This window comes from Xyrauchen texanus, chromosome 46 (genome assembly GCF_025860055.1).
Source record: "Xyrauchen texanus isolate HMW12.3.18 chromosome 46, RBS_HiC_50CHRs, whole genome shotgun sequence".
Classification (NCBI taxonomy): Eukaryota; Metazoa; Chordata; class Actinopteri; order Cypriniformes; family Catostomidae; genus Xyrauchen; species Xyrauchen texanus.
The window spans coordinates 14,785,216-14,798,655 of NC_068321.1; the positions used below are offsets into that span (position 1 = coordinate 14,785,216).

A 13,440-nucleotide genomic window follows, 5' to 3' on the forward strand; every position below is an offset into this window, starting at 1 on the left:
CTCTATCCTCCCTAGCAACCGGGCCAATTTGGTTGCTTAGAAGACCTGGCTGGAGTCACTCAGCACGCACTGGATTCGAACTCACTACTCAAGGGGTGGTAGTCAGCGTCTTTACTCGTTAAGCTACCCAGGCCCCATGATAGTGTTTTTAAAGATAAATGTTAATTTGTAATACTTCGCATTGCATTCCTTCAAAGGCGACGGGAAGTTTATTGGAATTGCTGTCCCACGACCAAACATGAGAACAATTGCATTTCAGACCGTACGTGGAATGGTGATTTTTTGCATGTGCAGTAAGGAGATTTAAGATTTTTCATAAGATTTGGTGTGGATGAGCAGCCTTTGGAATACGCTTGAAAATGGTAGTGTGGACGGAGCGCATTTCGAAAATGAAAACAGTGTTTTCAAATGTATTATGATTGATTTTGATAGCATTTTGAATGGTATAGCACAGTCTGTACCGGGTGATACATTTCGAATGCAGCATTGTATATATACCATCATACCGCCCAGCCCTGCGCTAATATCTAACATACACACTTTTTGATCTTCTCCAATACATCTGCCATCTTTCCAAATAGATTCTGTGAAAACAGATAACTTGTGAGCTTTGACAGGTTTATATGTGAACCAAGACAAATGTCGCTTTCATAGCATAAAATGAGAACAACATCTATACCTGTGCTTTCTGTGCAACATCCAGAACTAACTGGAACTTCTCTGAGACTGTTAGATCTTCCTTTGGAGGATCCTGAAGAAAAAAAGAGTGATAAAGAAAATTAAAAGAATGTTCTGGTTTCAATACAAGTTAAGCTCTATCGACAGCATTTGTGGCATAATGTTGATTACCACAAAAATTTATTTTGACTCGTTCCTCCTTTTCTTTTTTTTTTTTTTTTTTTTAAAAAAAAAAAGGCAAAAATCAGGTTTAAAAAAAAAAAAACTCACCATTTCAAAAGTATAGCCACAACACAAAGGGTATGCATGTAAACATGATATTATTATGATAAAATTACTTACAAACCTTTTCTGTGTAAAGTTATAGCCAATTTTACAACTTCATTTCCATGAAGATGTAATGTCAACAAACCCCAAGTGACTTTAAAAGTGACAGTTTAAACAAATTTACAGCTCAAATAATACACAGGTTTTAACAGAAGAATGAATGTGCTCTTATAAAATTATAAGATTCTAATTTCTGTGATTAAACCCACCAAAAATTGGCCACATTCACTTTTATTGTAGTGCCTCACCTTAATCTTGATTTTTTTTTCTTTTTAAGAAAACGAGGAACGAGTCAAAATAAAGTTTTGTGGTAATCAACATTATGCCACAAATACTATCGACTGAGCTATCTAATATCTCAGTAGTAATTGATGTCATTCATTTGAAAAAACACTTATTTACCATAGGTTCAGAGACCTCAGGCACAATGCTCCACTGTATCCTCCAACCTCTAAAAATACAGATGGGAAGGGTTTTAGGGAGTATAATTCAGACCCATGAAACACTGTAGTTTAAATAACTTTTGGTATACTCACTAACAACTGATTTTAAAGGAATAGTCTTTTTTGAAACTTAAAAGCTCCAGTCTCCATTCATTGTAATTGCAAGGGAAAGTGCGACAAGTTCATTCTTCAAAATTTCTCCTTTTGTGTTCGACAGAAGACAAAAAGTCATACGGATATCATTAATAATTTAAATTTTTGATAAAACTATTCCTTTAAGTTCTTTAATAAATGTAAATTATATATTTAAATTAAACATTACGTTTTTTTAAACATTTAAATATAAATTAAAAAATATTTTTTAATTCATTAATTTTTATTCCATTTAAAGCCACATAATTAAGGAATATATAATTATAAAATAGACCCTATGTCGTGCAGGCAGCGCTTGAGTTTGGAACCAGTCTTGAGTTAAACTAGTGGTAGTGTTTGATTGTGTCAAACGTACTTTGCTATGAGGTAATTCAAGGACAACCGCAGAATGGCTAAAAATAGAAACATGGGGATAACCCAGCCATGCCATGCAGCATTCATATAGATCTGTGGAAAAGATGAGAGGGAAGAAGACATTCAAATGATAGTACAGTATTAAGTGTGCTTCTGAGCATGTTAAAACGATGTCACTATACAGCCACAATTTTGGAAAAGTACTAGCTTTATGCTTCTATGATTTTGTAACTTGTCAAATTTGATCACATTCCTAATAGGTCACCTGATAAACATTGTAGGGATAGTTCACCCAAAAATGAAAATTCTGTCATCATGTACTCATCCTCATGTTGTTCCAAACTTGTAGGACAGTATTTGGAATGAAAAGGGGGTGAATAAATGATTACAGAATGTTCATTTTTAGGTGAACTATCCCTTTTAATTTTTATTAAAGATTTGATGACATAATTTGGGCTGGTTTATCCAGACGCTGTTAACAGGTCCGTTTAAATCTGTGTCTGGTGACGAACAGACAACAATGAGCTTGGCAATGCATTTTATTTGCCTTAATTATGGTAGTTCAACAAACTTGTTTGGTGGCTACACATAATATGATAAAGAGTGATGAATAGTGTTTAATGGGTTTGTGTGGGAGGTGAGCTGTGCTCACAATAAAGGCAATGGCTGAAGTGTAGACAGAGTGCCAGCTGGATAAGGCAGAAAGGTTCCTCATGAAGTTAGTTACAGGTTTAGAACCCCGTTCTGAAAACAAACACACAAGCACACACGTATATGCAAAACAAAATATTATTAGTATCATTTCAGTGACACAGCATAGGCAAGAAGAGTTAAAAAAAAAAAAAAGGGTTAAATGAGAGTTAAAATGACTGTTAAAATGTTTAGCGTTATAGCTTGGTGGTATTTTTGCTAGGATATGGAAATACTCACTCAGTCGTCTCATATTTTCTGTTAATCTGCAAAGAGAAGAAAACAAAATAAATTATTTAATGAGATCTGTCAGAGGGTGAAATTAAAATGCCAGAAATAGCATGAAAATTGAGAATCTTAGGTTGGCAAACTATAATTAAGGTATGAGGCTGAAAATTGAAACACAAATACAATATACAACATAAAAATATAAAGTAATATATAATGAAATTTTATGAACAAAAATAAAAAAAAAACATTACATAAAACTGAAGATGGTTCCATCACCCCTAACATCAAAATTGCATACATTGTTTTATAGGTTCTCTTTTAAACATTCATTAAAACTTTAATTATTTAAAATCTGTAAATAATTTATCTTATTCACAAAAAAGAAAAGACAAACCATAAGAGGTTTTATTTGGGCTGGTCACCTTTTAGCACTTAATGGTTCCTCTGTCTCAACTGTGTTCTCTTCAGGCTGAAAGCGAAAGTCTTCGATATAAACACCAAAGCGCTCATAGAGCCATTTCCACAAGCGAGAGCATAACGTCTCCTTCTGTTTGTCCCCTATCAGTTCAAACAAAGGGTAACACTTTAGCAATGTCACATTGACAGTTAACTGATTCAGAATATGAACATCAACTGTGTGACAGTAAGGTAAAATAAAATTAAGTGAAACCACCAATCAGAGAAGGTGCGCTTTTACTGTGGAAATAGGAATCAATGCAAGAGACAACAAGGATGTAACCCCATATTCAGGAGTGTAATAATTTAAAGAATCAAGCACCGAATTGATTTGACAGAGGAGGATGATATTGAAGCTTTACCTGTCCCGTTGACAGCAGTAACTTGTGGCTTTGTAGATGGAGGTGGTGAATCTTCTAGTCTGAACCAAACACACATTCTGATTACAAACATTTCCAATAAGGTCGGCAACTTTTTTCACATTGTTTCATAAAAAAAAATGTGTTAATCACTGTGCCGAATTCATGTGATTATCTAATTAGCCAACTGTGTGGCAGCAGTGCAATGCATAAATCATGCAGATGCGGGTCAGGAGCTTCAGTTAATGTTCAAATCAACCATCAGAATGGGGAAAAAAAAATATGATCTCAGTGATTTCGACCGTGGCATTATTGTTGGTGCCAGACGGGCTGGTTTGAGTATTTCTGGGATTTTCACATACAACAGTCTCTAGAGTTTACTCAGAATGGTGCCTAAAACAAAAAAACATCCAATGAGCAGCAGTTCTGTGGACGGAAACACCTTGTTGATAAGGAAGGTCAACAGAGAATTGCCAGATTAGTTTAAGCTGACAGAAACGCTATGGTAACTCAGATAACCACTCTGTACAATTGTAGTGAGCGGAATAGCGTCGCAGAATGCAAAACACGTCGAACCTTGGGGTGAATGGACTACAACAGCAGAAGACCACGTCAGTAACTTTATTAGGACCAAAGTGTTCCTAATAAAATGCCCTTGAGTGTTTGTAACTATTTCTACTTGTTCTAAATTTTGTTTTGTTAGTTTAACCTAATGTATTAAGGTTAATTCAGAAATGTTTAACATATTTATTAATACATTTATTATGTTAAATATATAATATTTTTTACTTAAATCAAACCAGTTCATTTTTGTTATAACATAAGCAAATTGTTTAGGTAAAGTTTTGACAGTGTATGAACTGTTTTAGTTTAAAAAGTCCACTCTTGAAGATGCCTCTATTTTGAATTGTTCTAATTAATCCCAAAATTAATCTAATTTTTTCCATTACAAATGATATCATCAGCATAACAGTTTGAATTAATAATTGGGCAAAACCTGATGATCCACGTTATCCAGCATGATTTGTGCATGTTCCATAGAGAATCACGAGTGCTTCAATGGAAGAAAGGAAATCTGACCTTTTGTACTAGAGTAGTTACACAGTTAATGACACAAATTTGCTTGTTTTATTAGTGACCTACAAATTGTGTGGATTCTTAAATATTCATGTTATATAATAACATTTTCAAAAATCCTGAACATTTTTAATTTCCAAGTGTAATTCAGATTTTGAATAAGACTTTTGAACCTCACTTTCGTGCAGCGCGACCGACGCAAAGTGGACACATTTACAAGTGCTGTACATCAGTATCAGCAGCTCGTCATGCACGAATGGTTTGCGCTTTGTTCGTCCGCTCACTAGCGCAGTCTCATCACACTTTAATAGTGTTTAGCTTCCCATTCAGCTCATAACCACATAAAACACACAGCATAATTATGAGGAAGGATTACATCAAGAGGTAGATTGACATGCAGGTGCGAGGGATTATATATAAACAAAATACTAGTTCCTCTCTCTCGCTGTCGTGTGCCAGTAAATACACCTTAACGTGCCAACCCCTGGCCTACTGTATTCTATTCAAGATTTCAAGCTATTTACACTCACGGAGCACTTTATTAAGAACATGTGACGAGGAGGAGGGTGGGGCCGATCGAGCTAATCAGCTGAGGAGAGGGATAAGCCAAGCCGGATGCGGCAGTTCGAGAGAGAGAGAGAGAGAGAGAGAGAGAGAGAGAGAGAGAGAGCAACGTGCAGCTACTAGTTTGCGTTTTGTGTCGTTTTGTCTTCGCCCAGTTCCCGCCTCCTCCTTGCCCATTCTAAGTAAACCCCAGAGACTGTTGTGAATGAAAATCCCAGTTACAGAAATACTCAAACCAGCTCGTCTGGTACCAACAATCATACATTGGTCAAATGTACATTCTGTTGGTTGATGTCAATATTAACTGAAGCTCCTGAAATGTATCTGCATGATTTTATGCACTGCTGCCACACGATTGGCTGATTAGATAATCACATGAATAAGTAGGTGTACATGTGTACCTAATAGTGTGCTCAGTGAGTGTATATCTCTTTACTTATAGATGTAATGAAGTGGCAAATCTGGGCAACAGTAATAACAAAGAGCTAATTTGTTATGTGAAATGATTATTCCTTGCAAGATTGTCACCTCTCATACAATACCTGGATCTGAGAATTTCATTCATTTTCTGCTCGAGATCAACTCTTTTCGACTTCTCTTTCTCAAGCTCCTGCTTCAGTGTCTCAACATTCGTCTCCTCCCGAAGCTTCCGCAGCTCCTCCTCTGTATGAGATAAACAGAGAAAAACAGGTAATTTACAGTAATTGCATGACTGAAGGACAAAGGAGATTGTTGATTTAAGGAAACAAGGAGGAAGTTAAACATAATTTAGCACTGGTGTGGTTTCAGTAGAGTTCAGCAGCTTCAGATTTCTTGGCCCCTGATATCTAATATGTCATTTATCTGAAAAAAACAAGTAACTGGATAAGCTGAGAAGAATACGAATTTCATATTCATTGCGCATGACCATGTCCACATGGAAACTGTATGCTTTTTTTTGTTTATTAAAGAAAAATGGGAAAAAGATAGTGGCAAAGGACTATCAACAAATGAATGGGAGAATCTATAAGCATTTTTTCACCATCGAGCTGAACAGTTCTGAGCATTTCCACTTGAGCACGGCTTGGTACGGTATGATTACAAACTGTTCCCCAGACAAATTTATCAGCATGTACTAAGGCCTGAGCTGGGGGAATGGCTTTTGTGATGTGGCGACGCTTAATTTGAATCCTCACTTCGCAGCACCACAATGGTAAAAGAACTGTAACCATGTCAACAAGCCTGGATCGGTACAGAACAGCATATTTTTTATTATGACTATTAAAGGATATAGGCAAGACATTCTAAACACATTAGAAACGATCCTGTAAGAACTCTTAGACTTTAAAGTTATACATTTAGTCTATACATGGAAGAGTCTGAATAAATAAAGTTAACAAAATCCAAATGTATCAGGCATTAACAATCTGCTTACAGCTCCAGAGAAATGGATTGAGTATGTACAGTACTGTAGCTCCAATTCAACCAATTATATTTGTTGTGTAGACTGCTCACAATCTCACCCATCTCTGGGATAAAACTAAAATAAGCCATCTCACTGGACAAGAAGCTCAGCAGAGGAACAATATATTAACTTTTCTCAATATGAGAGAACTTTATGACTCTTGATTCAGACAGATATGCACTTTACTACTAACAAACTGCTTCAAGAGACAGATCCCCTCTTGTCGACAGGTGCTACAGTTCTAACAAACATCTAGACAGCATGTTTTCTAAAAACAACACTTTGCTTCTCTACTCGCATACATCAATACAAAAGCAGCTTTTAGTGTCTGCCCTGTACTATGTACAATACCTGCTTCAAGGTTACCTGGAACATGAGCCCATTCTCATTAATAATTCAGCAATTCCCAAGTCTCCCGCAGAGGTGCAATAGCCAAGATAAAGATCCCCTGCTGCTGACTCAAGGGCAGGTGTGAAAGAAGGCATCTGAATCCAGATTATCAATGAAGACCCCACGGGCCATAACCCAAACATTGAGATTGCGACCAGAAGGACTGGACAAGGTGCTTCACAATGATAACCATAGAGTGAAATTAATATTTTTAACCTAATCCAATGCATTGTCCAGTGATGTTATTCTTTACTTTACAACCAGGTTGTAATGTCAAGCATCGTGGAGGTTAAGGTATTTTTACAGTACAATTGAGGAATAACAGTACGATACGAATAATGGTTTATCAGGGCTTTGTGGGAATCCACAAATTTCAATAGTTTAAAATAATTCAATTAATCCAACAAAATTATAATTTTATATATAATGTCATAATTTACTCACACTCATGTCATTCCAAACCTATATGAAATGTTTTTCTTATGCATAAAACAAAAGATGTTTTACCGAATATTGTGGTCAGTCTTTTCACTACAAAGCCAATGGATTGTGCCTAATTTTAAACCTTAAAGGTGGTCTATTCTGCAAAATTCACTTTTACATGGTGTTTGAACATAAATGTGTGTTGGCAGTGTGTGTACACAACCACCCTATAATGATAAAATATTGAATCCCCTTTAATCTTAAGCAAGGTCTCAGAACAAGTCGTTCACAGATTCTGTACTGACTGTTGACGGACACTGCCGAAAGACATGTTGTTTGTGTGTGTTGTTTCGTTATAGCACATAGCGAACTTTGTAACAGTATTTGTGTGCATGTTGCTCATCCATCTACAACAGAGAAAAAAACTCTACAACAAATAAATAAATGTATCAAATAATCATTCGGAAACTTCCTGGTTCATTCTCAAAGTTGTTACTTCTGATGGAGTCTCTCCCTCATAGGGCATACATAGTAGGTGCCCTTTAAAAAAAATAAATAAATAAGTCTCATAAATGTAGTACATGCAACTTGTGCATCATATTCCAAGTCTTCTAAAGGCATTAAATAGGTTTTGGTCAGAATCAATCTGAAAATGTTTTAAGTGAAAATCGTAATGTCTGTTGCGTTTATGCGTGCTATGGGAGAAGCTTGTTCAGAGTGGCATTCACAAAATCAACATGTTAGCACTAAAATCAAAGCAAGCTTCTGCGTGAACAAGCTTCTCTCATGCATTGATGAACACAATGATGCAACAGATGGCATCATTTTCACTTTGACATTGATGTTCACCTTAATTGGAATGGAGCAGTTTGGAAATTCTGCATTAAATAACAACATGAGGGTGAGCAAATTATTAAAGACTTTATGGTTGACTATTCCTTAAAATTAATATAAAATTACAGTATGATAAAAACATCCTAATCTTCGGTTACATGTAGTGACAGGTGAAAGTTGAGGGGCTTTACATGAATAATTCTAGTGGGAACATATTAGCATTTAGTGAGATTTGCGAGATCTAGGTTTGTGATTTTGCATGAGATTTTTGCACTCTGGTATGCAAACGCTACCTCAGTTTCTACACATGCTCAAATGTGGCAGAAATACAATTATGTGCTAGTAAATTATTCGTGCAATCCTAGTTGCAAGACATCTTTTACAAAGTACAAATGAGAAACTGGGCTCCAGTATCACTTACTGTACATTAACCCTTAAGTCAACAGGGAAATGTAATAACGTACTCCGAATATCTGTATAACAAGCAGACAGTAGTCACAAGAACTACATTTACACATAGTTTAAAGGTGAAAAGTGTAATTTTTGCACCAATAGTAGCAGCAAAAGTGAATTGCAAAAATACTGATAATTTAAAAAAATTCCTTTGCCCTGCCTTTTAAACTGAGATAGGAAAAAATATTATTATTTCAACAAATCGAACAAATTACACACTTCACAAAATGAAAATTATATTATCATTTACGCAACTTCATGTCGTACCAAACCCATACGACTTTCTTTATTCCATGGACCACACTTCATTGTATAGAAAATAGCTGTAATGAAAGTGAACAGTGACTTTGGCAGCCAAACATCTCCTCTTCTGCTCAAAGCACAAAGTAATTTAGGTTTGGAACAACATTGTGAGGAGGTGAGTAAATGATGACAGGAAATTGTATGACCTCTTAGTTTAATATTTTATGACCATCTTTAGAACATAGTGCAAGATTGTTCAAGCGGTTACGATACAGACATAACTTATGGTTGATAAGGATGCTTGAGTTGTGTTTTGTCAGATAAGAACTTGGTCCATTGTCCTCCGCTAAAAGCCCCGACTGTTGAAATCAAACCTCAGCTTGTTTAAAGAAACCTGCTGAACACAAGTCACCTTATTTTGGCAGTGCTCTGAGTAAATGAGAAACAAACGTTGGCCTCAGTGCATGCTACATAGCTAAACCACAGAAAAAATTAGAAAGGAAAGATGGCACTAATGGGCCATCTATTCTAAAGCAATTAAGCAAATAAAAGCCTTTCTAAGTGACTGACAGCCTCCCCTTCACATCTTTTGCAAAATCAGCCATGCTTGTCTTTGCCAAAAAGAACATGGACACAATGGTGAAGGCTACACGAAAGCCATATAGCTGCTATTTGATGTACAGTAATGAATACCGTACAGCTATTTTCTTGAGGTATCTTTATCTGTACAGCAATATTTTCTAATGAAGAGTTGAGCATTTGGTGCCACTAGTTCGTATAATAGTTATACCCTTATAGGGTGGCAAGAAAATGTATGTGAACCTTTTGAAATTAGCTGGATTTCTACATTAATTGGTCATAAAATGTGATCAAAGTTGGAAGTGTAGAAAAACACAATGTGCGTAACAACACACAAACAATTATAATCGTTCATGTCTTTATTGAACACATTCCATTAAACATTCACAGTGCTGTGGAAAAATAAACCCTTGGATTTTATAGCTGGTTGATCCTCCTTTGGCAACATTAACCTCAACCAAGCATTTCCAGTAGCTGCAGATTAGACCTTAACAATGTTCAAATGGAATTTTAGACCATTCTTTCTTACAGAACTGCTTCAGCTCAGCCTTATTCCAAGGATGTCTGGTGTAAATTGCTCTCTTGAGATTCTCTATTGGGTTACGGTCTGGGCTCTGACTGGGCCACTCCAAAAGGTGGATTTTCTCCTTTTGAAGCCAATCTGAAGTGGATTTACTTCAGTGTTTAGGGTCATTGTCCTGCAGAATTGTCCAACTTCTACTGAGCTTCAGCTGGCACACAGCCACCCAGACATTATTCTGTAGGAAAAACTTGGGAATTAATATTTCCATAAATGACTGCAAGCGATCCAGTACACGAGGCAGCAAAGCAGCCTCAAATCATGATGCTCCCTCCACCGTACTTCACAGTTGGGATGGCATGTTGGTATGCATTGCCCTTTTTATGCCATATGTAGTGTTGTGTGTTCTTCCCAAAAAATTTAATAGTTTCATCAGACCACAAAACATTTTCCCAGTATGGAGTGTCAAGGTGTTCTTTGGCAAACTTCAGACAGCAATATTTCTGTTGGAAAGCAGCAGCTTCCTTCATGATGTCCTGTCATGGACACCATGCCTGTTTAATGTTTTCCGTATAGTAAACTCATGAACAGAGATGTTGACCAGTTCTTTAGCTGTCACTGTAGAGTTCTTATTGAGCATTCTGCGGTGTCCCCTTTGAGTCGTCTTGGCTGGATGGCCACTTCTAGAGTTTGTAGAGTTTAGAAGAGTAGTCACAGTACTATATCGTCTCCATTTATAGACAATTTGTCTAACTGTGGAAAGATGAATACCTAAGCTCTTCAAGATAACTTTGTAACCCTTTCCAGTTTTATGCAAAGCAAAAATTCTTGACCATAGTTCTTCAGAGATCTCTTTTTTTGCGATGTACTGCATGTCCACGTCAGCAGATGCTTCTTGTTAATAGCAAACTGAAAATGTTTAAGTGCTTTTTATATGTCAAAGTAGCTCTAACACACACCTACAACCTCGTTTGATTAATTGAATGACAGGTTTTTCCAACTCCTTATTCTAATTTGCCTTTGTTGACAACATTAGCCTAGGGGGTCACATACTTTTATAATAGCTTAATAATTACCACATAAGTAATACATTGTCGAGTTTAGTCAAATAGGGTGAATTCATGATGCAATTCAGCCATTTCTTACTGATATGTGTTGCTATATTTCTTATTATGTTCTGACTTTGGAAGTAGTCACTAAAGGCCATTACATCTCTAATGTAATTCTCTAATGCAGCTCCCAAACAGGTCATCATATGACCCAATTACACTGATATGAGGGAAAAGGGAAGTATGCAGTCACGTCTTATGACTGCTTGCTACTGACCCCTAGAAAATACAGTACCCACATCTCATGACGAACTTCTGCTGTAGATATTGTTACACAACTATTCTTTGCAAAGACTAAAGGTTGGGGGGACCAAAATCAAAAGGTTTATGAATATGCCCTTAAAACCCACATTAATGCACAACTAATCTGAATATTAAATATAAAATCCACCTCAATGGAAACCCCAGCCCTAAATGCTACCTATTTGTCCTGATGACGACATTATTCATCAGATTTTAGCTTTTTTCCAAGCACAGCGGCTTCTGTTGTGTAACATCATATTAATAAACCCAGTCTGCTTTTATGGGAAGCAATAGTTTGATGGTCCTGGTTAGTGTTGTCACGGTACCAAAATTTCAGTAGTCGGTACCAATACCAGTGAAATTTCACGGTACTCGATACTATTTTCTGTACCAAAGCAAAACACAAAAACAGGTTACTAAACAACACTCTTTTATTAACAAAGTTAACAAAACATCAGCAGCAGAACTAAGAACAAAAATATGCCATTGAGCAACACTTTCATTTAAATATATAATTTTTTAATTATAACAAAACTGAACAATGTATGCTTAAAGTATTTTTGAACACTTATATAAGATTTGCTTCAACTTTTGCAACTTTTAATTAAAATTTTTACCAAGTACTAAAAAACAAAACCTAAATAACACGCATACAATAGAATTCATAAAAAACAATTTACAAACTAATGTGCAAAGTGCTCTCTTATTAATAAAGCTGCATTTTGCCATTTTTCTTCATGATAAGAAATGCATATGGATATATATATATATATATATATATATATATATATATATATATATATATATATATATATATATATATATATATATATATATATATTATGACTAAATAAGTTCTAATCTAGCTGCATTAAGCGTCCGCGCTCGAGGTTGGAGTGTCCCCGAGGCAGAGTCTCTCTCAGCCGGGTGCAGTTTTAATCTCTCCCCCTTAGATCGGGACATTTGCGCAACTTATAGAAGAGGCACCGACCACACAGAGAAATGCCAGTTTCTGAGTTTATAGTCATTAACATGATCTGCTTCTGTATTATTTGAACATTAATAAAGCTATAACGCATAAAATTTTACTGCATTTAAGATGTAACGCCGGGGTGTTTCATTTAAAGAGCTCCGCCTCCGCTTATTCCACAACGGTACATGCTTCTGAATGTACTTTTTTTTTTTTTTTTTTAAATATAATTCCCTAATACTTTGTGATCTACATAAAATAAACTGTGAAAGTTTAGAGTGCATCCGGACTGATCTGTGTAATTCTTCTCCTCCATCAGGCGTGAACTGCTGCTCTCACGTGTCATTGTTACAGTTTATTGTGATTTCATGTTACGTTAAATGAGATCAAACGACTATTCAACAACGAACATTTTTCTCATCAATTTTGTATTTTCGACGATGTCGATAATGTCGACTAAACGTTTCAGCCCTAATGCAAATTATAATATGCTTTTAAACTCACCTGCTTTAGTTGCTTGAATAAATCCGGGTGTCTGTCTTTCATGTGCTTTATTAAGTTTGATGTGTTTCCTCCTTTCGTCAGAAAATTGCGAAAGCCGCGTTTACAAATAGGTTTTTGCTGATCTATGACGTTTCCCTAACCTATGAATTGCCAAACCTGGCTTTTTCCACTTTTCTTTTCGACAAGATTCAGTTGAGACTCTGCAGTAGCTGCAGCTTTGCTTGTCGTCATCTTTTTTTCTTGTTGAGAGCGTTCGAAATGGTACCGGGTAGACCCGGTACTCGGTACCGCCAGAAACTCTGGTATCGTAAATAATTTTTTGTTTGAGTACCAACTTGGTACCGGTATTTTTGACAACACTAGTCCTAGTCTGCCCTTTTGCTGCTCCGCAATACT

The 13,440-nt window shown here is 36.1% G+C and overlaps 1 protein-coding gene across 4 annotated transcripts in view; it reads right to left on the reverse strand.

The window, feature by feature from the left end:
* The window catches only part of gramd4b (GRAM domain containing 4b), a 58,291-nt gene that overhangs the window by 15,078 nt on the left and 29,773 nt on the right, over window positions 1–13,440 (reverse strand). For all 4 annotated transcript variants that reach the window (XM_052119420.1, XM_052119419.1, XM_052119422.1 and 1 more), the window contains exons 4-12: window positions 5,875–5,995; window positions 3,695–3,753; window positions 3,299–3,434; window positions 2,886–2,911; window positions 2,608–2,699; window positions 1,957–2,048; window positions 1,408–1,456; window positions 680–751; window positions 541–584 (exon numbers count right to left, since the gene is read on the reverse strand). In XM_052119420.1, coding sequence (XP_051975380.1) covers window positions 541–584; window positions 680–751; window positions 1,408–1,456; window positions 1,957–2,048; window positions 2,608–2,699; window positions 2,886–2,911; window positions 3,299–3,434; window positions 3,695–3,753; window positions 5,875–5,995 — 691 coding nt within the window. The remainder of the gene's footprint in view (window positions 1–540; window positions 585–679; window positions 752–1,407; window positions 1,457–1,956; window positions 2,049–2,607; window positions 2,700–2,885; window positions 2,912–3,298; window positions 3,435–3,694; window positions 3,754–5,874; window positions 5,996–13,440) is intronic.